This window comes from Diplotaxodon limnothrissa, linkage group LG5 (genome assembly GCF_057381915.1).
Source record: "Diplotaxodon limnothrissa isolate DT_005_m linkage group LG5, D_limnothrissa_male_GT1.1, whole genome shotgun sequence".
Taxonomy (NCBI): domain Eukaryota; kingdom Metazoa; phylum Chordata; class Actinopteri; order Cichliformes; family Cichlidae; genus Diplotaxodon; species Diplotaxodon limnothrissa.
The window spans coordinates 13,393,748-13,421,744 of NC_140600.1; the positions used below are offsets into that span (position 1 = coordinate 13,393,748).

The 27,997-nt window shown below is 42.4% G+C and overlaps 1 protein-coding gene across 1 annotated transcript in view; it reads left to right on the plus strand.

Moving 5' to 3' along the window:
• The window catches only part of magi1b (membrane associated guanylate kinase, WW and PDZ domain containing 1b), a 137,537-nt gene that overhangs the window by 74,281 nt on the left and 35,259 nt on the right, over positions 1-27,997 (plus strand). Inside the window, exons 3-12 of the mRNA XM_085353074.1 lie at positions 7,156-7,275; positions 8,932-9,174; positions 12,032-12,257; positions 13,109-13,191; positions 13,774-13,809; positions 17,044-17,101; positions 18,010-18,143; positions 19,236-19,355; positions 21,970-22,155; positions 22,278-22,937. Coding sequence (XP_085209200.1) covers positions 7,156-7,275; positions 8,932-9,174; positions 12,032-12,257; positions 13,109-13,191; positions 13,774-13,809; positions 17,044-17,101; positions 18,010-18,143; positions 19,236-19,355; positions 21,970-22,155; positions 22,278-22,937 — 1,866 coding nt within the window. The remainder of the gene's footprint in view (positions 1-7,155; positions 7,276-8,931; positions 9,175-12,031; positions 12,258-13,108; positions 13,192-13,773; positions 13,810-17,043; positions 17,102-18,009; positions 18,144-19,235; positions 19,356-21,969; positions 22,156-22,277; positions 22,938-27,997) is intronic.

Genomic DNA, 27,997 nt, shown 5'->3' on the forward strand with positions numbered 1-27,997 from the left:
CACCCTAAATACATTTCTGGAAGAGTGTGTTACGAACATTTACACATCACTTTCAGCACGGCACATCTGAACACTATCCCATTAAGAGCTTGGCGTGCACAAGATAACAGCTGTGCTCATGTGTCTTGTCGTGATATTCGCAGCTCACTGACAGAAATGATTGATTTAAAGCACAGCAAAATAAAGAAATGACTGCTTTCTAACCTCTCTCACAGTCTCACTTTGTCCAAACTGCCTTCTTTAGAGATGAATCTAATTTTTGTTCAGACGGCAAAGATGAACGTGTTATCAACGCTGGTGCCTAAATGCAACCGAATACAAACGTTGAGGCACACACTGACCTCACCATATACCTTTTGTATGTTGCTTTTGCTCACTCCCTGACAAAAAATCCCCCCGAAAAACAAACTTCCTGGAAGGAACTTCCACACATTACAACAGTTCAGAATAATGACGTTCAATCTGAGTTTTGACAAAGCCTTGCTGATACTTGTTTCCAGAAATAGTTCCTCTGGGTTTACAGTGGTCCCTCGTTTATCACGGGTGTTACGTTCTAAAAATAACCCGCAATAGGTGAAATCCGCAAAATAGCTAACTTTATTTTTTACAATTATTATAGATGTTTTAAGGCTGTAAAACCCCTCACTGCACACTTTCTACACTTTTCTCAGACAGGCGTTGACATTTTCACACGTTTCTTGTTTAAATGCTCTCAAAGTTCAAACCAAGTCCAGTATTATAGAATGACACCAAAGATCAAGCCCTGATTTCAGGTCCAGAACGTGGGAACAGAGCAGCTGCGAGAGAATTCAACATTAATGAATCAATGGTACGGAAGTGGAGGAAGCAAGAAGAATGAGTAAAATTTGACTTATCTGACTGTTTGGTTTAACTTAATGCGCCTTATAATCCTTTGACGTCAACACTGTTGCGTTTGTTGTCTTCTGCTAGCAAAGGTTTATGTAAATTTGACAAGCTGGACGGATTCTGTTCTGTACAGGAGACACGGCACGAGATTGATTGACTGAAGATGGTCTACAGTCGATCAGGACGCAGAACACAATGTGCTGTGAAAAAAAAAAAAAAAAAAACACAAACAAAACACCCCCCCCCCCCACCACCACCACCAAAAAAGTGCAAAATTGCACCAAAAGCAATCGAAACAGCGAGGAACCACTGTATTCCACACCTGCTGCACCAAATAGAGGAAACCAAACAGGGAAATAATTGCACTCCCTGATGCAGCAGCATCCCTGTGTAGGTTAAATTAATCCCGTCATGAAGACAGCATCGATTCATATCTAACAGAAAATGACTGATTATATATTTGACTACAGACAGTTGAGCTGTCAGTTATAGTTGACTAATCCATTTACTAAAGTTTATGGATCCATTTCAAAATTTGAAATCCTCAGTCATAAATCTGGTATCAGAATTAAGGTGCCGAGGTTTGACAAATCTGACCTCGTGCGTTATAGGTCAGACGGAGTCCTATGAAATCTCACAAACGACAGATGATACTACTGAAGATTGTTATAGTGAAGGTGACACATGTCTGATTGACAGAATGTCCTCACTTTGAAATGATTGAGAAATTCAGTCTGAAGGGGCCTTCTGTTAGCCAGGAACAATTGTATACCTGAAAATGGTATTTTACCTTTTTTTTTATTTTTTATTTTTTAAGCTCAACGTACAAAGTGAAGTTTGTCACTTGGTTACAATTAGGTTCACAGTTGATAAAGCCAGCCATGGCCATGTTTGATAGTGGACATGATGTTGCCAACTGTTGAGGATGGCAACATTAAAAATCACAGAAGTTTTACAGGCCTTGCTGGAACGCTTTGAAATACTAAAGTAAGCCGATAATAAATGTGTTCATGTTTCAAAAGCCTTAAAACTTCCTTTTCAAAGGACTTTCATCTTGTTGTGCTCTCACACAGTTAAGTTGCCATAAGCCATGTTTTGATCCAATATTAGTTAAAATCATTAGTACCACTTTTATTTACACTATTTGTTTATTTTATCAAATTTTTTGGGTGGAAATACCTGTTCTAGTTTGGGTGCCATGTTGACTATTTGCCTCATCTGAATGCTTTCAGTATATCTTTTCTGTCTCCCTTTTTGCTTCTTGTCTACCTTCTGCTTTTACTTTTCTTAATTATTTGGCCAATAAGTTAAGGGGCATCGAAGCAATATGATCATTGACTTTTCAAAAACATTTTTTTAGCAAAGGTGGCCAGTATCCATTCCACCCCGCACCCAATAAGTACAGATGTGCTGAATTTAAGTTGCTCTCCTCGTAGAGTCTGATCCGATCGCCATAGGTGGTACACGGCTTAGACAGGGCAGCGCCCCCTCTGTAGCTGTTATGATAATGAAGCGGTGTTTATGAGTGTATGTGTGTGCTGCAAAGGAGATCGTTGCATAAAGCTCCATTAGGTGATTACCCTCCACCCACACCCCCGTTATCCGTAGACCATGCCATTTGGTGACACCTCCCTCCCCACTGTCTGTGTGCGGGCACTTACATATGCATGTTTTGGCTGGCAGAGGGGGAACAGCTGCTGATTATGACAAGGACACTGAGTAGGAAGTGTCTGCTTCTCAAACCTGTTTATACTATTACAGGCCAAAAGGTAGGTGTGTGTGTGTGTGTGTGTGTGTGTGTGTGTGTGTGTGTGTGTGTGTGTGTGTGTGTGTGTGCGCGCGCGCGCGCATGTTTGCCATTCACATATGAGCCAGAAGACTGCTTCTGACTGTGGGTATCTGAGTCAACCTTCTGCTGGGCTCAGCTTGCTGGTTTCTTATCTGTGGGAAGGAACAGACAATCGGATAGTCAGGCGGACAGGAAGGAATAAAGGTCAGGCACAGCTCCATATGTTCACACAAACATGCGCAAAAAGTCTTGATCCTACACAAAGTGGTTTGTTTTACCAGGAGGATATGCAAATGTATTTTTATTTTATTTATTTAATTAAGAAGTTTAATTGTGATCAAGATCTTGCTTGCAAGTGGGCCCCAAGTTAAAACAAAATACTGCATATAACTTAATGGCCACTTTATTAGTTACATCTTGCAAGTACATGTTTGAATCCAGTTTTGCTTTCACAACTGCTTTAATTCTTCATGGCAGAGATTCAACAAGATGCTGGAAATGCTCCTCAGAGATTTTGATCCATATTGATATGACAGCATCACACAGCTGCTGCAGATTTGTCGGCTGCACATCCACGATGTGAATCTCTCGTTCCATCACATCCCAAAGGAGCCCCGTTTGATTGAAATCAGTGACTGTGGAGGCCATTTGAGTGCAGTGAACTCACTGTCATGTTCAAGAAAGCACTTTCCAATGATTTGCGCTCTGTGACATGGTGTGTTATTCTGCTGGAAGCAGCCACCAGAAGATGGGTCAGTTGGTACTAAGGGGCCCGACGTGTGCTAAAAAAAATATCTCCCAACCGATTGCACCAGCAGTATGAACCGGTTGCTTCCGTGTTGTTTATGTCAAATTCTGACCCCAGCAATGTTGCAGGAGAAATCGAGACTCATCAGACGAGTCAACGTTTTCCCATCTTCTCATGTCCCGGCCCATGTGAATATGTAGCCTCGGTTTCCTGCTTTTAGACCATCTGCTTCATTTGATGTTTTGCAAATTCAGAGATGCTATTCTGAATACAAAAAGTGAAACAAGTCATTATTTAAGCCTTCCTGACAGCTCAAAACAATCAGGCCATTCTCCTCTGACGCCAAGAAAGACTTTTCACCCAGGGAATCACTGCTCATTAAATCTTTTCTTTTGTAGACCATTTTCTGTAAATCCTATAGATTGTTGTGTGTATGAAACTCCCAGTAGATCAGCAGTTCCTAAAATGCTCACAAGAGTTTATCTGGCAGCACCAACCACTTAAATCACCTCTATTCCCCCATTCTGACACTCAGTTTCAACTCGGGCAGGTTGCTTTGATTATATCTACACACCCGAATGCACTGCCATTGATTAGATATGTGAATTAAAGAGCAATTGAACAAGTGTAATTAATAAAAGTCGTGTACATATTTCTAAACAACAATCATACACATATTAACAAACAAATATAAGCTCTAGTGAAAGCACTTTCAGGTAATGGAGAAATTAAAAACCAGCAGAGCTTTAAAGCCACACTTTTTAAAAAAACACACATTATGACAGCGACAGTATTTTTGAGGCTGTTGACCTGCTCTGTGTGCAGACATGCACACGGACCCCTGCTCTCACTATGGGCAAGTGTTTTTTCTTATAGTACTGCTTCTTTTACTCCATTTGCAGTAGTAGCAGTGATAGTTGCCCTTGTAGTGAAGTGTCTGTGAGGACAGGTCTAAATACCCTTCAGTCAGATATGCATTATTATATTTTCACCAATCACAGCAGAGAGCCCCTTGCTGAATAAAACTAGTCCCAAGCCTCCGTGCTGACCCTCAAACACAGGCTTATTGGCTTTTTTGCAGTTTCACCTAAAATAAGTGTTAGCTCAGCTGTGCGAGATTAAGGTAGTTGACACACTAATCTAATATAAAATTAAAAACCTTCTACTCGGTCTGTCGAGATTGTGTTTGGAGGTTGAGGTTATGTGTTCGCTTTTGGACCTTTTTATTCTCACTAATTTTATAAATGGATTGCTGATGAATTCTGTTCTTAAAAAGACGTCAATTCCTTCATTTTGTTGTGTACAACCTCTATGATGGCTGTTGTATACACATGTTTTGAAGCTATTGATATTAGGTAAGGTGTTTGGGATTGACTAGTCACAGCCACTGCATACTTCAGAAAAAGAAACTTGACATTGCTTGAAATGTAGTGTTTTGCAGAATTTCCACACAGTTAGTGGTAAGTTCAGTATTCAGGGGAAGTGTGGCAGTATCTTGAAGTGGGATGCAACGTGTTAATGGGTAGTGCTCAGTATCCTGCAGGAATGTAAGTTGAACAGTTTAGGTGAGCAGCTTTATCGATGCTTTCCAAAACTGACCACAGGAAGTACCATTCAGAGGGTCAACCGACTGTGCGTGATGTAAATGCTGGCGTGTCATGCCTTACATCGTGCATGCTTTCTCTAATGGAGCCATAACTATGTGGTCCTATTTTTGACAAGGAAGTTGTGAAGCTAAAGAAGTTGTAACTGGAAAACAAACTTCTTTCTCTCACAAGTTAGCAACTTTCCTGCCCACATTGTATTATTCCTCTCATTAGCAGAAACTCAGGCCCGGGATGCTTGTAGAAGCATAAATGACTTAAATGTTTCTATTCTGTCCTTATAAAAAACAGTTTTTCATTGCTGTGTGTGTCATACAGTTGCAGGCTGCAATGCTTTAAGTTTTTTGGAGGGATGTTTTTGATGCAGCGGCAGCATTACAGTGTGACTGCCAGTGTCTTACCATTTTTCCTTGATCATCTTCCTGAAATGCTAATGATGATTTTTTTTTTTTCTTTCTACATAACACCCACCTACCCAACTCAACTCGTGAATACGCTGAAACCATTAAGCCCCAAGGCAGCCAGCTTTAGATGAACACCCTCCGAGGCTTCGTTGTGTGCACCAGCAGCTGGATTACATTAACTCTTAGCACAGTCGCAGGAGTCTCTATGCTCGGCTCTCAACCTGTCTTTCTTGCTCGTACCATTCCACAGTTTGGTCAATGGAGCTTTTGTGGGGAGGGGATATTGAATTAATTAGGCCTATAGTGATAACAGTGTCTCAACCCTGGGTATAAGCCAAGGCTCTGCTTTTTTTTCTCCCTTTTTTTTTTTTTTTAACACCCCCTTTGAAACACTGGTCACAATTCTTCCTATTTAGTTTTCTAAGAGCAGCACCGTCTAAATGGAGTCGAATCAATGGCCGCTTTTGTATGCGAAGCGAACTGACAGTCGGCTGGACACTCCGGCTTGTCTGAGCACTCTTTACGGTTGACATTCGGCAAAAAGAAATTCTGCCTGGGAACGTGCAAAGAGCGACTGGTATCCAATTGACTTTAAATCAATTTCCTCTTGGTGCGCAAGCGATTAGATGTTTGCGGGCGCTACTTGCGAATTCTGGTAATGCACAAGAAGATTATCCCTGTCTGTGTCCTTCATACAATGGCATATAACCGTGATAGAATAGGCGATATACTGTAATAGATGATTGAGTTGATGCACGTCAAGAATATTTGTATAAGGGATTCATTATCTTCAGACGTGGAAACTCTCTGTGTGCATTGTACGCTTGCTCGAGTTAGGATGTGCGCATCTGTGATTTATCACCAGTGTCACCGAACGTGGCTGCAGTGGGAGCCTCTCCCCGTATTCTCACACATCTATTTTTACCAGCTTATTGCTTAGCAGCCCACTGGAGACAAAATGATTGCAAGATAAGACAGATCGGGAGATGGAAGAAAGGGGTTTCAAGGGAAGAAGGCAAAGCAGGGAAAGCCCTCTGCTGTCACTAAATAGAAGAAAAAGATATTTTGCCATGGGCACTGGATGCTTTTATTTGTGCCAGAATAATTCGATTTTTGGAGTAGGATAAAATCAATTAGGTAGAGAGTGAGATAACGCTAAAGAGAACTTCAGAGCGGCGCGTACAATAGCGTGGAAATCGCATTAGTCAGGCAAACATTGAATGGTTAAATAGAAACACAGCGTTTCATGTGTAAAGCTGTTTACCGCTGGTGCCACACCGGCCAACTGTCTGCAGCCATTAAAGGCAAGTGCTAGAATTTCACAGGCTGCATGCCAATTCAGAAACAGACACACACACTCCCATTCCACCCCGGCACATATGGCAGGCTCTCACTGAGGTGCCACTACAATACACCCCACCCGAGAAATAACATCATAGCAGACAATTGATAATCATTCTTTTAGGCTCTGCTGTTTGCAACTCGCTCTGCACCAATTGCGATGGAGGCTTCTAATGCATGTGGATATATATGCACAACTTAAACGAGAGGATATAGGAACAGAAAGATTAGCATTATGGGGAGGAAGGTGGAACGAGTGTGTGTGGGAAATCCCAAAGGGTTCACATGGCAGTTCATTTGACATCATAGCACTCAGATTCCCAAGGTGATGAAATGTCACATAATGAAATGGGAAAAAAAGAAGTCGTCTAACTTTACGTTTCTCTCTGTTTTTCTGTCTAGGTACTACCCGTGCCCCACGTGAAGGAGAAGTTCCTGGCGTGGACTACGAATTCCTCTCAGTAGAGCAATTCCTGGAATTGGAGAAAAGTGGGACCCTCTTGGAGATAGGAACATATGATGGTAAATTAGAAAGGTTGCTGTAGTTGTTGGACCTTGCCAACTATAAAAGAAAAAAAAACCCACCGTCCTGCAGACACCTGGACAGGTGAATCTTAGAAGTAGAACCAGCAGATCGAGCCTCCCATCTCTACCAACAACAATATAACACAAACAGGGTTTAAATCACTTTAAAACCTGCTGCTTGTATTGTATTAGAAGACTCGTTTTGTAGTTTGTTGGAGCTTTTGCTATTTTTCTGAATAAGAGACACAGTGTAAAGGTTGAAATTAACTGAATAACATTTAGATACCGTACTGAGCTAACAGTTTCCTGGAAGAGATACAAAGGCACAGGCGTATACTTCTACACAGAACATTTGTTCAACACAGACCCATTTTATAAAATCTCAGACAGCTTTTACTCTTATTCTGAGCGAGTTTTTAAACTTTATTTATTTCCACACAAAGATACGCCCATAATGAAACTTGCAGAGAGCACAAAAGCCTCCGTGTCTTTACTAAGCAGAGGGCACACACAGAGCTCTGCAACATGACAAGTTAACCGTCATGTAGTTTGCTTTTCCCATCATATCTATTACATAATGTTTTGAAATGCCTGTCAAACTCAGACAGGTCTGAAGTGTGTGAGAGTAAAGTCTGAAGCTTGGTTAGGATCTAAAATGTGGTTCGAGACTGCGTATAATAACTGACAACTGAAACTACAGTATGTAAACATCAGTCCACCTTCTTCAGTCTGTGCATGGTGTAAACCTGGGTGTTTTGCTCTTACAGAAAAGCAGAAACATTATCCTCTTGGATAATTCCATCATGTTTGACTGCAGGTTTTTCGCTGTTATTATATCTTCACCTCTGATAATGTAAAGTTCAAACTATGAATCATCTGTAACTATCGGCTTCTAGAATTTAATTATTTTATCCTTTAGGTCTGTGAGCACGGTTGATTAATTGTACTCAAGCCAATGCAAAATAATTAGACTAGCTCAGTATAGCTTACTTATATTTTGGAGCAAACACCATTCGCTCATTAAGACTGTGGCTTTAGATGCTGGTCTGCAGATGGTACAGTCTCTTTACCTCTGCCTGGTTACTCTTTGGATGAGCATGAGTGATTTTCTGTGTGTTTGAATTAGAATTTTTCAGTTAAACCAAAATGTTGCACTGGCACTGAAGAAATGGAGAGGATTTTTTATGGAGGAAAGCAGGTGCTGTGCATGTGTCAGAGTATCTGTTATCTGAGAAACTGGTGTTTAAGGTTGACTTAGAAAATATCAGCCTAATTAAGCTATAGCAGTAAAAAGTGATTTGAGAAATAAAGTAACTGTTTAGTTATAAAACAAAAAAGGGAGGGGGGGTGCTGCTTGTGAAACTTTTTTGAGATTAAACACAAAAAAAGAACAAAAGCAGTTTTGCTTTGGAGATTAGCATTCTCCCACAGACAAACTCAACTTCACAATTTGCATACAAAGACTGTGACTAAACCCCCTTCAACACACACACACACACACACACACACACACACACACACACACACACACACACACACACTTCACTCACACACAAAAGGCCCTTCGACCCCTCCTCTTATGCCCTCCCACTACTCTTTTCTGTGTCTTTCTGATCCCCGCCCATCTTCCCTTCTGCCTCCTTCATCACCTAGGTAACTATTATGGGACACCCAAGCCACCAGTGCAGCCCCCCAGTGGGAAAGTGATTAGCAGTAGTGGTAACAGCGGTGATGCCCCACTGCCAGACGGGCTCAGGAGTAGCCTGCCGGGCTCACAGCACTCCACTCCCCGACGCTCCAAGTCCTACAATGACATGCACAATGCTGGATTAGTGCCTGGAGAGCAGCAGCAGGAGGACGACGAGGACCTCCATGACATGAACAGCAGCTTTACAGGTACGTGCGGAGGAAGGAGAGGAAATCGGATGGGCGGAGAGTCTCTTATAAGTTTAGATTGACACTCGAGTAACACTGAGCATTGTATCTCTATGATTTTGTGCATTGAAGAAGCACTCTGCTGTTTGCTTTTAGTGAAGAGTACAACAGCACGTGTATAAATGACCATGTATGGCTCTGTCAGGACGCTGCCATGTTGAAGAAAATAACCCTCTGCTATAACAAATGCATAATAAGAGCCACGGTTTAAACCATCTGCAAAGGTACATTTACTCAAGTCAGATTAGCAAAACATGAGGGAGACTGAAGTGAATAACTCTAAATGAATAACAACTATAGTTGGTTAAAATTTTAAACTGATGAGACGAGAATATCCCATTATTGAGTCATGAAGGGAACACTGACAGAGCACTGTTTTTGCGTGTACACTGAGTACATTAATACTTGATTGCTTGCAGATAACCCTCCTTTACATAAATTGGTGTTAGACTTCAGATAAGTGATCTGACAAAATAAGATCTTTTAAAGCATCTCAAATGATTTCCTGTTCATTTTTATTTCATTTTAACTCCATAAAAAATATTAATCTGAAAAGTGTTTCCTGGAGGAACTGATAATTGATTTCTATCCAATATAGTATTGAATACTATATGAGTGGAGCCAGAAAAGCAAATACTAAATAAAATAATGTGAATACCAAACCAAAGCACAGTTGATTTGCCCGCACTAACGCCTTGGTAGCTGTGTACACAAGCTGTGGCACCACACAGTGCACTCATCTTCTCTGGCCAGCTCAGCACAGATGTGTGTGTCCTTCTCTCAAGTAGGGTGTGAGCTTGGCACCTGAAATCAAAAAGCAAATGGTCACTCAAGATGCGTGTAAGCCATGTTTTGAAGCCAGGTGTTAAGAGCAGCATTTTTGTCTCACATTCATTTGAATACAACTTTGGACAGAAGATAAAAGAATGGACCCAGAAGGCTGGCAGCAGACCCAAAGCTAAATTAAATTTGCCTTCTTTTCACAGAGAAGACCCAAAGTGATACATCACATCTGACACTTATAAATGCTTATCTGCATTTTCAAAGAGATCTTTCCTCTTTCTCACACTTTGCCTGTAACCACCTAGCATCTGTGGTTGTTTTTAACTCCTCCTTGTTTCACGGGACTCACCGCTCCTTCAGCTGATTTGGACACCAAAGCAAACAGACCCTGCAGATCAGCCTGAGAATCACTTTCTTTCACTTTTAATTTTTGGGAGAGGAGAAGCGGGGGAGAAAAATCATTTGAGAGGTGATGGATAAAGTGGGAGGCGAATGGAAGTGGAGAGAAGGTAGCAGGAAATTAAATAGAAAGAGGAGGTGACTGAGAAAGAGGGCAAGTCTAAAAAAGCAACGACTGAAAAGGGAGAAAGAAACAAGCAGGGGAGGTTTTTATACTGTGAAAAAGGATAAGCTCAGAAAAGAAGTAGGAGAAAGCACAAAAGAAGTGGAGAGAGAAAGAGCCCTTTGCTGTGGAGAGGGGCTGCAGAATACAAGAACTTCTTTGATTGGTGAGTAAGTGGTCTCTGGCTCTGACTACATCTGCTGCCTGCGTATCTGCATCCACACATGTAAAATAGTGCCATCTGGCTGCGAGCATTAGACACCTGAGCAGATTCCATATGTGAAATTGATTTTGGGGGGATAATAGTCCATTAAATTAAGTTTAAGTTGGTAAAATGACAGCAGTGCTGCTTGTTTGACATTAAAGAAATGAACTGGAGTAATTTTTGGGATTTCCTTGTTAGTCGGTGAGTAGGAAATTTAAGGAGTTTCCGCCTTAAAGCTGTGGCTGACATGTGTTTTTCAAATGTGGCACCAGAAGTTGTTTAACTCTCTGTGATTGTGTGACAAGTGCCACTCGAGTGTGAGTGTGGAAATGAACCGGCAGGAAGCAAGGTGCTAGCACTTTCAAGGCGTGAACTGCCCACTCAGCATTCTTTACTGAAGGAGGAAAGAAACAAGCCCAAAGTACTTCTGTCTTTAGGAAGTTATTGGGCTAAATGGAAACATGCTATAGCAACATAACTGATTTCATTCAATAAGTAGATGCAAAAACTCACTGACATGAGGCTTTCTTGTCATCTAGTTGTGGATTTTTACAGCCTCATGAAACTTTTTTCAAATATTTTAGTCTTTAAATTATTCAGACTGCTCAGGCAGGTGATATTTTTATTCCTGTGGAAATTTAAAACATTACAGAAATACACTAAATGACTGGAATTCTTCCAAACTCCCATTCAAATGATGTTTCAATAATTCTTAATGTATTAGGAAATGTATGTTTTTTTTCTATTACCGCACAGACTTTAAGGTTACATAATAGGCTGTATCTTGTGACGATACTTAAAAAAACGGTGTAATCAACAGGAGCACTTGTTTGTTTGAAGACAGTTGTTAATAAATTTTTCTTTAGTTGATCTCGTGATGCGTTCCATTTGCCTCGGCCATCTTCCAGAGCAAATGGAATTTCCTAATTGAGTGCATCCTAGTAAAGTGCGGTCAGTGCTCTGTGTGTGGCTCATTCAGCGAGTCACAGATGCACAACAGTAGTGCAGCAGATTGCAAGTTTTACAGTTTCACTCATGTTTACGTGCACTGCTGCCATGTTGGATTGCTGAGTTGGGTTTGGTGGGAGCTTTCCGGTTGACAACTGGTAGCTTGGAAATCCCAGCTTGAAATGGAGCGCACCATTGTCCCAAGGTTAACTCATTGTTTTCACAGCTACTTGTTGCTCCTTGAAAGTGTTACTGGCGTCCTTTAGTTGACAGATTTTTGACACCAGGCTGTGTGTGTTCTGGGTTTTTTGTCCCTCCAGGAGACTCTAGTGAATTAGACGAGATTCATCACTCGGTGCGCCCTTTCGCCCCCCGCCAGAGTGACCTGTCCTACGCTGGGACAACCCCCTCACCACCGGCCATCACGGAGAGCACACAGCAGACACACACTCACCTGAGCCATCCTCCCCCAGAGGATCCGCTGGGACCTCTGCCCGACAACTGGGAGATGGCCTATACCGAGAACGGAGAGGTCTATTTTATAGAGTAAGTACCAAAGGTCGGATTCCAGTAGTGCTTACTCTTAAATCAGATATTATCAGTGTTCACTGTCAATGTGGCTGAATGAAGCTTCCTTTCGATTAAACTCTGTTTAAAATAGGACATGACTTTATCTAACGTGACACATTTTCTCATGGCTGACTCTCTTTCTGTATTAACCATCGTCTGCACCGTCTAAACCAGATCCAGGTTTCATCTTAATGTGACAGACGTGTGTCGCTGTGGAGAGTACTCGAAGGCTTTAGGAAGCATGAAAGTTTAAAGAATGCAGCGTACATTACCGGCGGCTACATGAAGCATAATTCAGGATACCAAAGAGTTCCTCCTGCATCGCTCCTACAGCCATGAACCTTTAACCAATTTAAAGTCTGCAAGAAATTTATTACAGATTACCTGGTCATCTATGATGCCTTACTCCTTGTTGTTGTTACTTGTCAAACAGATTCTAATAGATTTGAAATTCCTTAATATGAGGCATAAAACTTTAAATATCCACTGTAACTTACTTGCGTTTATATTGTTCTTTTTTTAGGATCCTTCCAGCTGTGTTATTCTTCTCTACACCCATTAAAATGAACAATCATAATGTTCTTTTTTTACTATTATTAACATGGTAAAAGCATTCCAATTTGCTCAGATTTAAATGTTTCCTGTTTATTCTCAGCAATATTGACCAGACTTTCAGGGCTTTCAGTTAATGATCAAGTGCCGTGTGTGTCACTTTTTCCTTTTTTATAAATCATTCATTCCACCTGTTTCAGGGTCAAATTTCCGACGTCTATTAGCTACCCTCTAATAATTTGTCTTGTCTGGCCTGTCTTGTGTGTTCTGCTTAGCCACAATACAAGGACGACCTCCTGGATAGACCCTCGGTGCCTGGACAAACCTCAGAAACCCCTGGAAGAATCTGAAGATGATGGTACGTGTCTGTCTGTCAATGTTTGTGCAAAATCTTCTGTAAGCTAAAGGAGGTGATATTTTTTCATTTGTTTTGTTCCGTTGTTTAGAGCATGTTTTTCTACACCGCACCCAAAAACTCAGACTCTCATAACACATCTGAGAGGTTCACCCTTTTAGTCTTTAGGTGTCAGTATTGGGTCACAGAAAATGGTGTGCAGTCCACTGGCTGGTGCCACCTTTGCTCTTCTTCCAGCTGTTTCTTGGAGCAACAAGACCTACAACTTCCATTAATTGCCTTCCCCAATTTTGTAGTCTATTGTTACAGTATACAGAAAAAGAAAAGGTCACAAGCTCAACTCCATTATGATGTCAAACCACATTCAGAGATCCAGTCTTTAGTGCCGCCTGATTTTAGTAAACATGGTTTTTCAGAGGTTGTTGCTCTGGTTTTGGTTAAATCTTGCCACCCAGTGTCCAGATGTTGTTATTACAGCCGCCTAACTCACAGATGTTTGTCTTTCTGCTTCAATCCACCCCCCCTGCCTTTGCCTTCCCAACAACAATCCTGTGGCGCTGCTGTGCCGTCCACTCAACTGAGTAGAAGGGGTACATACAGAGGAGCTGGATAATGACCTAGGTAGGAACTTCTCTCATCTTTTTGACATGTATCAGTTAGGTTACTGTGACTTTAATCATTCAGAAATGACACATCATGACATTTGTCTGCCCTTCCATTAGTACGTGGGATTTTTAAATGTGCGTTTGTATGCGGCCTTGAACATAATTGTCATCAAACCCCCATGCCACCAGCCATGCACCCACTACACAGCCTTACAAAACACTCCCACATCAGAAGGCCATCATATCAGACATAAGAGGCAAAAAGCTGATCCAGAGAAGATTGTTGTAATGATGGTTTCCTAATGTGCCTGTCTGAGCCAGACAGCTACAGGTCTTTTTGTTCTGATGCCCATCAGCACACTAACTAGCCTCTCAGACAGAGCGGTGAGGCCACCTGTGCAGGATAAATGGTGTCTGGAGATGATGCCCCGCACTGTTATGCACCTGTAATGAATTATTCCATTAGAGGAAATATATCAGAATAATGATTGACATGTTTGGACTTCACTTGGGGGTACACGGTGCAATACAAGGGGGGAAAAATATAAATGCCCACATCTAATACTGTGATGAAAATCTGTATGAATGTAGGATGTTTTCATCACCGTCATTACTGCTTTAGTAAATATATTCTATATTAGCACTGTTTAAAATGGTTAAATGTAATATGAAAGGGTTCAACTACAGAGAAACGGCTTCGATTTAGTCTCTCCAGCTCTTTTTTTCCCGAGCAGCAGAAGGTGTTTCCAGCAAAAAGCAATAAAAGCAGGAAAAAGAGAGCACACCAGATCCAAACAGGTTGATGAGATGCTGCCAAGGAAAACGGAGAATCTATCACGCTTTTATTTCTTTATTTTTAAACCCACTCCAATTGCTAAGCATCAACAGCGCTTAAATCTTCAGGTCAGACAACCCCCCCCAACCCTGTCCACAAGACATCCTCAACTGGATGAACATGCTCAATAATTATCGATCGGCACCCTCCGATGCAGGTGGGCACAGAAACCGCAATTAAATCCTGCTCTCGAAGGAGACGAGCAGACGAAAGCCTTTTTATGAACGCCGGCACGCATGCCCAAATTCTCACGTACACCCACGTGCGCGAGAAGTGCCTCTCTGTGGCAGACTCTTCCTCCGGAGAAATCAATCACAGCTCTATATCAACAGAATGAGATGCGAACAGTTAAACGCGTAACTCATCACGCTCGTCTCCCCCTCGAAATCACAATATGTTCTAGAAAGTGGGAAGAGGGACACGGGGTGAGAGCAAAACACGGCTTAATGAGCGACGACTTTCCCTCCCTTTGTCTTTGCTGTTGTCATCTGTGTTTGCAAACACAGCGAAACCAGGCTTTCAGTAGGTTTGCAGCACAGAACGTCCTCTCTGTGCGCTTACACACACACACACACACACACACACACACACACACACACACACACACACACACAGGTGGTCCTCCCGGACTGGAACTAGTGCAGTGTGAAATAACGTGGGTGATTCAAATTTGTGCGTGACGCCAGGCGGGACCGCATTCCATTTAACGTTCCAGTTCAAAACATCTAAATGATAATTTACCGTGCTCGCCTTGCACGTTCACCCTCGCGACATCTCTTTCCCGTAACCTTGCATTTCTTCTTTGCCGCTTGTGCTTTTAGATGCACTTCAGCAGGTGTAGAAAAAGACGGAACCCACAGAAGCCCGAGCCGCTTACACGCACGGAGCTGTTGGCTCTGGTTTCACTTACAAATGATAAATTAATATGTAGACCGCGGCGGCGTGTTTCTGTGTGTCTGCATCTGCAGCTGATTCCACTCCAGCCGAGGTCCTCCTTATTAAAAAGCAGAGGGAAGCTCTCCAAGTTGGATGATTGTAATTACCATCTACTTGCACGCAGGGCAGAGCAGAAATTGGCTGGGGGTAATTCAAATTTTATTTGTCACATACACAGTCATACACAGTACAATATGCAGTGAAATGCTTACACAACTGCTCGTGACCTAAAGGAAAAAAAAAAGGCTATGAATAAGATAGGAAATAAATATGAAAATTAAAAAGGGTAAATTTAACTAGGAAGGAATAAAATGAAACAACTGTACAACAAAATACACAATACACAAATACACAGTATAGAAATATATAAGAATGTATGAAGAAATATAAATATATATACAATAATAATAATTATAATGGTAATATGTAGAACTTATTCGTCACAGGAGAGGATTACCGGACAATCTCTGTTTGTAGCCAATTAGAAGCGTCTGACATTATCTGTGTGGAGAATGGCCAGTAATCAATGCTGCTGTAATCAGGCGGGAGAAGTGAATCAGATGGCTCAGTTGAAGATAACAGCTTTGCGCTGCAGCAAGTTTGCACCACTGGATGATTGCACATTGGCATCATATTCATGTCTTTCTATGGTCATCTTTTAAGTTTCACCTTTTCACGTGTTTTAGCGTTCGCACACGTGTCCTTACATCAGTGTGAACAGTGTCCCTTTCAGTTCTACTCAAGCAGGTTTTAATTCTGCCCACAAAGAGACGAATGTGAAGTCAAATCTGCAACAATCTCTACCAGACACTTAGCGATCCATGTGAAAACTAAAGAGCCTTTGTTTAGCCAAGGACAGGTACTTTTCGACCATACCTTTCCAGCGCACTGATTAGAGACGTGTGTTTCTGTGTGATATTCTGTAGAATGTTGTTTTTCTTCTGTATGAGGGGAAAGAAAAGAAGAGAAGTCGTTCATTCAGAAACCAACCAATCATCTCACAGAATTTAGCTTCAATGTATTTTGCACAAAGGTTTCTAAGCCTGGAATTTTCCACCTGCTTCCTGTCATTTATAACTTTAGCTGCCTCTTCTTCATTGCCGTTTTTTCCCTGTATTTCTTCCCACTTCCCGTGCTCCTGTCCACTTCCTTCTCACGATTTCCTTCTCATGTGCCTTTCATCTCTCTACCCCCCTCCCCGCATTCATACATCCACCTGTGCCGATGGGGGTCTTGCTCTGTTCTTATCTGATGGGTGGAAATGTCAGCATTGTGAGGGGGACAGAGGTGAGAACAGCCAGACAGCCTGTGAAGCTGTTGAGCTGCTCTGGCCTCGGAGACTGACTGACGGGCCGATTACAATGGCGTGGCAAAAGGTCTTTCCTGGCTTTGCCACAAATGGCTCAATACACGGCTTCCTGCAAGTCAAGATTTACTTACTTCCTTTGTCTCATTATCTTTTTTTTTTTTTCTTTACAGAACTTCCTCCAGGATGGGAGAAAATAGATGATCCAGTGTATGGAGTCTACTATGTTGAGTAAGTGCACAGGCTGACACCGCAGAAAAATCTAGAAATAGCTCCCAGCTTCTTCTTCGTGTGCATAAATAGAAGTACATCCACACATTTCTTTTTTTCTTTTCTTTCAAGCAACAAAAACTCTTAACCTCACTGCTAATGGAAGACATCACAGCCAGATTCTTGCTTCAGCTATTTCAGTCCTTTTGTGTCCTGGAAAATGTAGGCCATTGTTTGTGTCATTAACATTCGGAAATAAATGAACAAAAATATGCAGCGAGCGTGTTTGTGCGAGCACATATGTGCGTATCTCATATTGTGTGAAGCCCCTGGGCCTCAGCATTAATACAAATATGTTTTATGCTGGGTTTTTTTAGTTTTTCTTTTTTTTTATGTTGTTCAAAGCAGCACCTGTGGGCCCAAGGCTGTGGCATCCCCCCCCCCCCCCCCCCTCTTTGTTTCTGCAATATTTTTTCTAATATACATTATTCACAGTTTCCTTCATTTGCTGTATAATTTGGCACTTTCAGGTTCCATTTTTCAGTGCTAGTTAGGCTAGTAGGAAACCTCCCAGGCTGTAATGTGAAAGATGTTTGTGGTTTCAGCGAAATTAAGCCATCAGCACAAAAGGATTTATTTGATGTGATTTGTAGGCACGGCTGTGTCATGTGCATCTCAAAGAGAGGTTTCTGTGTAAGCGTGGGTGTGTGTGCATTGTGCCACCATGTATTAATCAAAGCTTATCGCCATGTTTCTCCACTCCCCACCCCAATCCCCTCGCCCTTTGTTGACCCTCTCCCGCTCTGCTGTTACCTTATCCTCTTCTCCGTGTCCCTGCTGTGCTCTACTCTCCTGCTGATCTTTACCCCCCTTACATCTTGTTCTGTATTCTTATGTTCTTTTCATCCACTCCGTCCACCGTCCCAAAGTCATATCAACAGGAAGACCCAGTATGAAAATCCGGTGCTAGAGGCTAAGAAGCGCAGGCAGCTGGAACAGCAGCAGCCTCAGCAGCCTCAGCCCCAGAGCCAGCAGCCACCTGAAGGTGAGCGCTACATCCGAGGTTCGTTCACAAGCCCCCACCAGGGGCGTCATTTTCTTTCTTTCTTATTCATGTGTATAAATGAGTTGCCTGCATGCTCTGCGTGTCTGTCTGTGTGAGTATGAGCGAGTGTGACTTTATCTGCCAATGCCTATTACTGCTACGGTTTTATTTTTGCTGCCAGCTCCTGCCTTATGATTTGCTAAGTGCCCTCCCATAAAGGCATAACTATTATTTGCGGCTGCACCACGCAGCCTTTTTGAAGTTAATTTCAGTTTTCTGTGCTACCTTTTGATTCTTGTTTGCTTTGGACGAAGGTAAGTTTGGCTCCCACCTGCCTGCTTAAGAGCTGGAGTGGAGACCCTTAATTTTGTGTTACTTAATAAAATGCTGCCAGTTGTAACACTAATAAGAACTCTTCCCAAACACTTCTTCTGAGACAGCTGCCCAAAACCAAGCAACGGGTAGCTCAGTGATGCTCTTGTCCTCCTTTCTTTGCATATTCACAGGACACCCTACAGTGAAATTAATTGCAAATGCAGGTCAACTCAAGAGGGAATTCTCCTATTGCACTCCACATTCTGCTCATTCAGCATAAAACATTAGATTCACCTGCTGATTTTTTTTTTCCCCCCAATTGAAGGTTGAATCTCTCTGTAAAAGATAAAAAAAAAAAAAAAAACCCAATCAGTTTTTCAAACACGTGTTTACTTCATCTATCTGTTATGAATATTATGACAAACTGCAGGCTAGCAAGGTGATTAATCAAAGGTGGTAGGCAGTCAAGAAAAAGGGAATCAGTTGTTTTTGGTTTCCCACACCACCAGTTTTATTGAGAAGAGAGATGCGAAACCATATTAATGCTTGTGTTCATACTGAGCTCAGTAGTGAAACATGAATCTGTAGTGGGTAGAAGGCTTCACATCAATCTTTCATCCACTGTAATTAACACGCTGCACAGTAGTTCTGTCGGCTTCATCGGAGCTGCATTTGCTTTGTTGCAAGCACACAGCACAGCAGGACGTGTTGTCTTAGCCTCAGTTTCGTTCAAGTAGGACAACTTTGCACCTGTCTAGACTCCATCTCGAGAACATGTGCCTCTCGCTGTTGCAGAATGGATCGAAGACTCGACGATGGCAGGGGCTCCGTTGGCTAGCTATGCTGCCAACCACCAGGAGACCTACAGGGACCCTCAGACAGGGCCCGCAGTGCCCAACGCGATGGGACAAAAACGTAAGTTGTCATCCTCAGAGAGCTAAAGCCTGCAACCAAGCGAAATGAGGATTATGCATAACTTTTTTGTTTCCAGGCGGCGTCACCCAGAGCGACTTATTATAAGTTAAACAAAATTCATCTTTTACAGCTTAGTTTGTTTTCCTGTGCCAGCGCCTCAGGCCCTGTTTGAGTTGTCGTGATGGAGGACCAGAACTGAACTGACACTGTAAAGCTGCTCTCTGTATAAATCACATCATGCATTTTTTATAAGTCAAATTGAACTCGCGTGACACGTGCACTAAACAAAATTGCGTCCAGTCTGCATATTTTTACGAAGACACGCTCTGCCGAGTGCCCTTCCATAAATGTCCCTCTGCCTGTGTTTATCGTGGCAACGTGTTGATTCTCAGGAAACCTCTGCTGTGTTGTTCCACATAATGGCCTGATTTCACCCATCATTTAGTGACACACAAACACACACAAATAGAGAGTCTCGCCGTTACAGTGGGTTTCCTTCTCCTGGTTGCCAGTTCCTTTTATACCGGCCTCCCACTAGCAGCTTGTCTAATTAGCACAGCCATGGCAGAGAATTAACTGCCTCACCCTGTCTCTCCCTCTTACTCTCTCTTGCTGCTTTGTCGGCAGCCTTTTCCTTCTCCCTCATCGATCTCTTTATTTTATAGCGCACATTTGCCGTCTCGCTGCCTTTTGTCGTCTCGCTGCCTTTTGTCTGGTCCCACCCAGCTTTCTGCTTTGGTTTAACTGCTTGGTGCTGTCCATCTTTTTGTCTTACCCCTCCCTCCACACCCCCAGTCTCAAACTCCTGCTAGCTCGACTGTGCCGGCACTCCATATTACTCCATAGAAAGACATCACTTTTGAAATCTTTTAATCTAACACACTTGCTTTTCATGTTCCCCCCGCTTCCTGGTCTGTTCTTACATCTCTAGATCCCTGGTGGATAAAGCCACCCATATCAGCACACAGTTTAGTTACATTTTCCCTAGTCTAGGGGAAAAAAATCCAATTCAAAAGGCACTGAGCATGAAAACACACATGCATGTAGACAATAAAACACAAGGGCACAGACCGACTCCAAGGGTAATGCATTTTTCATTGAATGCGTAAGCTGTAGCACTGCCATAACCTAATGTGGTGCTGCAGGTCACCACACAGACGTTCCTTTAGTCTTCATCATCCTCTCTCTTCTTATTTTCTTCTCTGCCAACATCTCCTCAATTATTTGTGTATCCGAAGTATTGTGCGTTTGGCATGCATCGTGTCCTTTAATAGAGAAGCGGAGCTCAGCCTGTGCCTGTGTATTCATCTGTTTGTTTTTCATTCCTAGTAGAAAAGATAAACTTTATCCTTAATGCCGTATAATTAGATAGCAAAATCAAGAAAAAGAGAATCGAGTTTAGATGTCGTTGTCGTCGTTTGAGCAGTTGTTCTTTCACAAGATCACTGTCAAATTTTTTTCATATAGATGTGTCTCAGTTAAACCCTCACAACCAGTGTGGAGTGATACAGATGTCTTCTCAGATGAGATTTCAGCAGCTGATTGAAACAAGCCGGAGACATCGCTTATGCGAACACGACGGTCATGTGACCTTCATCTGAAGCAATGTCATTGCTATTCAGGCTACAGATATCTGGTGCGCCTGTTGTGTCTTCAAATGCCAAACCGCCAGTGAAAGCAAACAGCAGCCTGCATATTAGACATTCAAAGAGCTGAAGTGGTGTCATACTATTTTGAAATAAGTTCCTGTCTAAACTGTTTTTGTCCCATCACATCATCACGTTGTAAATTAAAATTATAAGTAATAAATGATCATTATTATCAAAAAGTTAATATGGACTGATTCCAGCGGCGATAACAGTAGATGAGTTCAGATTTAAAGGCTTTGCATGTCTATACTCGGGCTTCTTATTTCCGGTTTTGCTCAATGTTTCACTGAGTTGCATGTGCTGAAGAAAGTCATTCAACCATACTCAGTCTTTTCTATATGAACTTTTAATGTAGTTGCCAAATGGGATCAGTTAAGCCTTCAGTTTGACTTGATGCTTATGATTCTGTTCATTCCCTTTAACTTTTTTTTTTTTTTTTTTATTGTCCCGTTTGGATCTTTGGCCATCAGAATTGTTGTCTTAAGGCCAAGAAAGATGCCAAGCGGATTTATTTTTACCAAGTGGATCATCATGGCCTTGCCATATTGGTCCATTTGATTGACCTTTATTATAATTATGAATTTATTTTATTTTCAGTTGCTACAAACGGGACAGACATTCCCTTTAACCTGATTAATCATTTTATTGTAATAGGTCTGTTTTGACCTGTTTGCACCATGTGAGCAATCGTCAAGCAGTGACAGTTGTCCTTGCCTGTTCAAGACAAACACCAATCAGAGAAGATTTGTTGTGCATTTAATGATACCTGCTGCGATGGTTGCGCAGAGATGGTTTGACACAAGCGAGCAAAGGCTCTTCACTGTAGCAATAATTCTTTACCTGAGGAGGTTTAGTAGCTCCAGGGCTTTGCAAACTGAATCCAACTGCTGCTTAACCCAGTTCTTGAGTATCTGCTGTGGCATCCAATGTGGTGAAAGCTGAGCTATCTGTGTCTGTGTTTTTAGGAGGGAAGCCTTTCTTTACCAGGAACCGATCTGAGCTGAAGGGGACATTCATAAATACCAAACTGAAGAAGAGTCGTAGGGGGTTTGGTTTTACTGTTGTGGGAGGGGATGAGCCAGATGAGTTCCTGCAGATAAAGAGCCTAGTCCTAGATGGCCCTGCCGCCCTTGATGGCAAGATGGAGACTGGTAAGTATCCTGTATTTATTAACAAAGGGTAGCTGCATCAGGTGACCCTGAATTGGATACGCATGGATGGATGTTCTACTTGACAAAAATAAATGGACTTCATTCTTTCTCACCCCTTTAAGGTGATGTGATTGTGAGTGTTAACGACACCTGTGTGCTCGGCTACACCCATGCTCAAGTTGTGAAGATCTTCCAATCGATTCCAATTGGTTCCATGGTCAACTTGGAGCTGTGCCGTGGCTATCCGTTGCCTTTTGACCCCGACGACCCAAACACCAGCCTGGTTACCTCAGTGGCTATCCTCGACAACAAGGAGCCCATCATCGTTAACGGCCAGGAGCCCTCTAACAGCTACGATTCGCCGTCCAGCCACGGCAGTCAGAACAACAACAATGGTCCAACCAACAGCGGGGTCCCCGTCAACGGCCTCCCCCGACCCCACAGCCCCTCCACAGAGGTGGCTTCTGATACCTCTTCCCAGCATGGCTACCCTAGTGATGTAGTCACCCTGGCCTCATCCATCGCAACGCAGCCAGAGCTCATCACCGTACACATGGAGAAAGGAGACAAGGGCTTCGGATTCACCATTGCTGACAGTCCCGGGGGTGGGGGGCAAAGAGTGAAACAGATCGTGGACTACCCACGCTGCCGCGGTCTCAGGGAGGGCGACATCATCGTGGAGGTGAACAAGAGAAATGTGCAGAGCATGTCCCACAACCAGGTGGTTGACCTGCTCAGCAAGTGTCCCAAAGGCAGTGAGGTCACCATGCTGGTGCAAAGAGGTGAGTGAAGGCTAACTTCTCTTTGCGTTCACTCGCCGTGTCGGTAAATTTGTCATTCGTCTAGTAAATTGTGACAGCAGATGGAGATGAGGAACGTGTTGGGAGCAGGTGTCAAGTAGAAATGCAGCAGTTTCTGAGTTATGTGCCCATATGTTGAAGCAGCGCAAAGCAAAAGAAACCTTTCGCATGCATCTGCTTGATGCTGTTGACAGAAAAAAAATAATAGGCTTCTGCCTTACAGGCTGTTCCCGCTCACCGTGCTCTTTTATTGACACACATTTATTTATTCATGCAAATAGAGGGTGGAAGCATACAAGAGATTGCAAAGGAGGAAAGATAGAAGGATAATTACGGTAAGGAAGGAGCCGCAGAGGAAGTTGAAATAACATTTGAGGATGTGGTGTAGTGTAGTGTGAAGAGAGAGCGAGGTGTTTACAGTTATCGGCTCTGACAAGCCAGTTATAGCTGCTTTCCTGAAATGGAAGACAGGCGGAAGTGGAGAAGGAAGACTAAAAGGTTAAATGGGAGAAGTATCGAAAGAGGGATAAACAGAGGAGAGAAATTCAGGTTTAGTTGGTGTTTTGAGGTCAGAGTATGAATATTCTCGCTCCTTTTCAAAAAGAAAAACTCAGTTTCTCTCTCTGTCTCTGTTCATTTGCAGTCTGCTCTGTTTCTTTTTGCTGTGTTTGCTGGGAGAGAGAATGTCTAGTGTGTTTTGGGGTTTTAGTGTAGTCCCACGTTCAAGATCATCACTTTGAAGATGCCACCAATTGTGCCGGCATGCCTTTTATCCACCCACCTGGCTCTCCGCCTCGATATAAGCCCGCGACATTTTGCCCTTAACGTAAAAAAATTCGGTGCTAGCCGGTCAACGTTAGTGCTGTGAAAATGGTGCAGCCGCGTGTAAATGCCTGTAATTCGCCGTGCGCCACTCAGCGTTTGTCATGGCTTCTGATTGAAAATCACGGTAGCAGAGGAGCACTAAATGGAAACAAAGCAACTGTGAATAGGATAAAACTGAAATGATTGAATTTCAGTATTTTCCCTCCAATCCCCCCTCAGACACGCAGACCTCCGCCGCTCTAAACGCCCCGTGTGATACAAGTAATTGGACCATTTTCTCTGCCAGACTCTCCTTTTGCTTGCTTTAGGGCTTATTAATTCTAGTTACTAAAAGGTTTTGTGTGTGTCTGTGTACACGCATGCAGTTTATCTCCGTCATAAGGTTAAGTGCTCAGAACTGCCAAGGGAAATTGGTCAGATGAATGGCAGGCAGCTCGCACTGTAATCTCGCATGGAATCTTTTTTCTGTTTCCTCTTTCTGAAGTTGTATCTCAATCTTTTTCTGCCACAGTCTGTTTGTCTGACTTCTCAACAAATGGCTAAACCTTCCAAAAACTATGCAGACCAAACGGCTTCTCTACCCTCCTCTCTGGCTTTTGGTAATGAGTAGCATTTCCTCATCACGCTTGTGTACACAAGCACGTAAAGCGATTCGGCCTCATCTCATCTCAGGCAGGAGCTTAATGGGCTGTCAAGGAAACAGACGTCAGTTTAATTGGGCTTCTGTAAATGCATTGGCTGGCTGCGATCGACACAGACAGACTATGACAGTAGAATGATACTGGAGGAAACACAAGGATGGTATGGATAAAGTATGAGGAGCATTGTAAGCGAACCAACATTACTGAATGCGCTTTATGGTGGCTTTTATTGCACTAGAGTTTTTACAAAAGGGTGGATACAAAAGCAGGAAACTAACACATTTCCTTCAGATTATTATTAGAAAGTGATCCGCTGACTTGATGGCTCCAACATCAGATATCTAACTTTTAACGTAGAAATAGGACAGCAAAGGTACAAATTAGATTAGTTCTTCACCTTCTTCATCTAAACTTTTTTTTTCCAAATTAAATCAGTCTTTGTGACTTTGGACTGCATTTTATGTTGATTTTCATGTTTCTGCTCCTAAAAGCAAGACATCAGAAATTCTCATGACAATACTCCAGTCATGTTGACATTAGTACTGAGAAATCTCATGTCTTTCCAACAATTGAATTCTGAGAGCTGTGAAGCTATGAAGTCTATGCAAGAATAAAAGTTATCAAAAAAGAAGGAAAGAAAATGTAAGTTTAAGTTTCCTGGAAATAAAGCAGACATCCTCAGATGTTTTTTCTGGCCGTGAATCTGAAATCAATATATAATGAGTTTTCATTTAAACAGACAGCAGCCTGCAGAATAAACTCACAAAGACAACTAAAAATACCCGGTGCACAGCAGTGGTTCTCTCCTGGGTGCTAGCTAGTCAAGAATAAACCACATGAAACCCAAAAACTAAATTCCAGCTCTTTTAGGGATACTGGTATGTGAGCATGATGTAGCGCCAATCTAGTAGCGTGATGTGAGGTGTAGCTTGCTTTTGATCATTTTTTTCAATTTTATCAAAGCAAATTCTGACCTTTCCAATACTGGAAGACACAGATTATTGATGTTTATTGTCTTGATAAATAACTTGAGCAATGACACTTTGAAGTTAACAAAATAGTTGACAATTCATTTTCCCCTAATTAATTCTCTGCTGATTCGCTGAATGTTTGCTTTAGCACCATTTTTGATCGCATCTCCAATGTGTTCTCACTGGACAAATCATTTTTTCCTATGGCCTTTTTGTGGCAGGATTGATGAGTAGACTTTGTTTAGATCTTATGGCTGGCTAAATCAGTTTAAGAGAATGAGCGAATACCTGGGTCCCTTTTTCTCCATCAAAGCTTACAGTGTCCCACTGTGTATCCCTTCCTCCCACACGTTTCCCATCCTTTAGAGTCTTTAAGCATGTTTAGGCTGCACATTTTGTGTGTGTGTGTGTGTGTGTGTGTGTGTGTGTGTGTGTGTGTGTGTGTGTGCGCGGCTGTTCATCATTCGATTGTCATGTGTATTTCTTTTTTTTATTTTTTTTACATTTACACTCTGGGGAGCACATCATCTAAGGCTCTAGTCATGGTGCCTTAATTACTGTCCTGCTCACACTCTCTTCACTGCTGTCTCAATCAGGATCACTCCACCAGTAGCAGCAAAGCACACTGGCCTCTAATTGGGGTCCTGATGTCAGCTTTGCTTATAATACACATACGTCTTTTCTTTGCTTCCCTCTCTCTCTCTGTGTCTCTCTCCTTCCAACCAAACGCTGCTTGCTTACAGGCATTCACTCAGCCAGTCTCATGATCATGCATCCAATTATAGATTAAAGGCAGAAAGACTCTGGTTCAGCCTTAATTGGTGGAAATCCACCTCTCCTCCGCCCCTCCGTCCCTCCTTTTCCGTTTCTGTTCCCCCACTGCCAGGATGGAGATTCACACCTGCTCGCCCACGTAAAGATGGGAGCCAATCCCTGAGGACTAGCGCGCGAAGAAGCGAACTCGTTAAAGCCGCTGCGTGCAACAGTATGCCCCCCCTCTCACTTGCCTCTCTCCCTCATTTAATAGATTTGGAGGAAGAGCTATGGGTCAGCGTGGAGACACTTTAACAGTGCTTCGTAGGTTAAATAGTGGGTTTTAGACACTTGACACTCTGTCATGTACTTCCTATAAGCGCGCAGGAATGATTTATTACCTCAGTCAGGTTTCCTAATCCATTGTGCTTTCATTTGTCTAATTACACTCCTGTAATGGGCTCATTTTCCCCTGCCTGTCTTCTCCTGCCCCCACTGATGCACCAGCATAATTCATTTTGGCCCCTGATGTCTTGCCGTTGCATAGATGCTAATTTCCATTACCCCACTCTCTTTTGTCCATAGGAGTGCATACACCTGTTGTATAGCTGTTTGTCAGTGAAAACTAGTTTCGGTGCAGTTTTTCTGAAACATAGCTTCCTAGCAGCTCCGGCAGCTCGTGTCATTAGTCAGCTCAGGAAAAAAAAATACATCTATTTGTCTCAGCATGGATGCAGAGTTGCATTATTTTCTTTCATTTTTTACCTGTTTGAAAATCTAGGCAGGAATGCACGGTAATGCGCGCTGGGCTAGCAGCAAACTGGTCATACCAATGTACATGAAGGGGGAAGGATACGTACCTCTGGATGACAAATTAAAGGAAAAATCAACTTACATTAAGGGCCTGATTCACTAAGCAGGGCAAATGGGAGCAATGGGAGTGGAAAGTCCTCCGGGTAATCTATTAACACAGTGTAAATTTATAAACACAGGCGCAGCCACTTCAGCTCAATAATAACCTAATGTAGTTTACTAATGGCAGCGCAAATGAGCATAGGGTTGCAAACAAGCAGGCCCGATGAGGGTGTGAGTAATCGACTAACAGCACAGACACAGCTTGTTACTTGTAATCTGACAACATAATGTAAGCGTAGGTTTTACCCACATTTCGCTCAGGAAGCAGCTTGGCAACACGGGCCAGGGGGAGGCGGAAGAATGGTGGAAACCGGAGGTGTTAATAGAGGAACGACTTAGGAAAACAATACTTTAAACTGGCTCATAAAAAGGGAGTTCTCAACACCACTGTGGTCAAGGTGAATGCTAAAGTGACTGTGTGAACAGTGGAGAAGCCCAGATACAAGGGACAGTTTTGGAAATGTGGAAATCTGTTATACTAATTACAATGAAATAATGAAAATGGTCATTTGAATGTCGTTAAGCTGACAGTTCCATGTATTTCTTGGTAGTTTTTTTCTTTGAGAGGGATTATTAAAGCTCTGCTTGATGTCCTAGTAATAAGAAGAAGGACAAAAATATCATAAGGTTAATAATAAAGGTTTGGATACAGTGGCTTTTGTGACGTTCTTGATTCGGAAGCTTCAACAAATTAAAACTTTCTTCCAACAAATTAAAAACAACATGCCTTGGCTGTTGATATGTTCTGATGGCGCTTTCCTCTGGTATTCCAATTAAATTAACATTAGAGGAGAAAATTCTCTCCCTTCTGCTCTGCGTGCTCTTGTCTCAGTGCCGCCTCCTCCCAGCATCCACAGCAGTTTATGTCCAGAACAAAATAGGTTACTGAATTTCTTATTTTTAAAGCATTAAATAACCACTAATACAGTGTATCAAT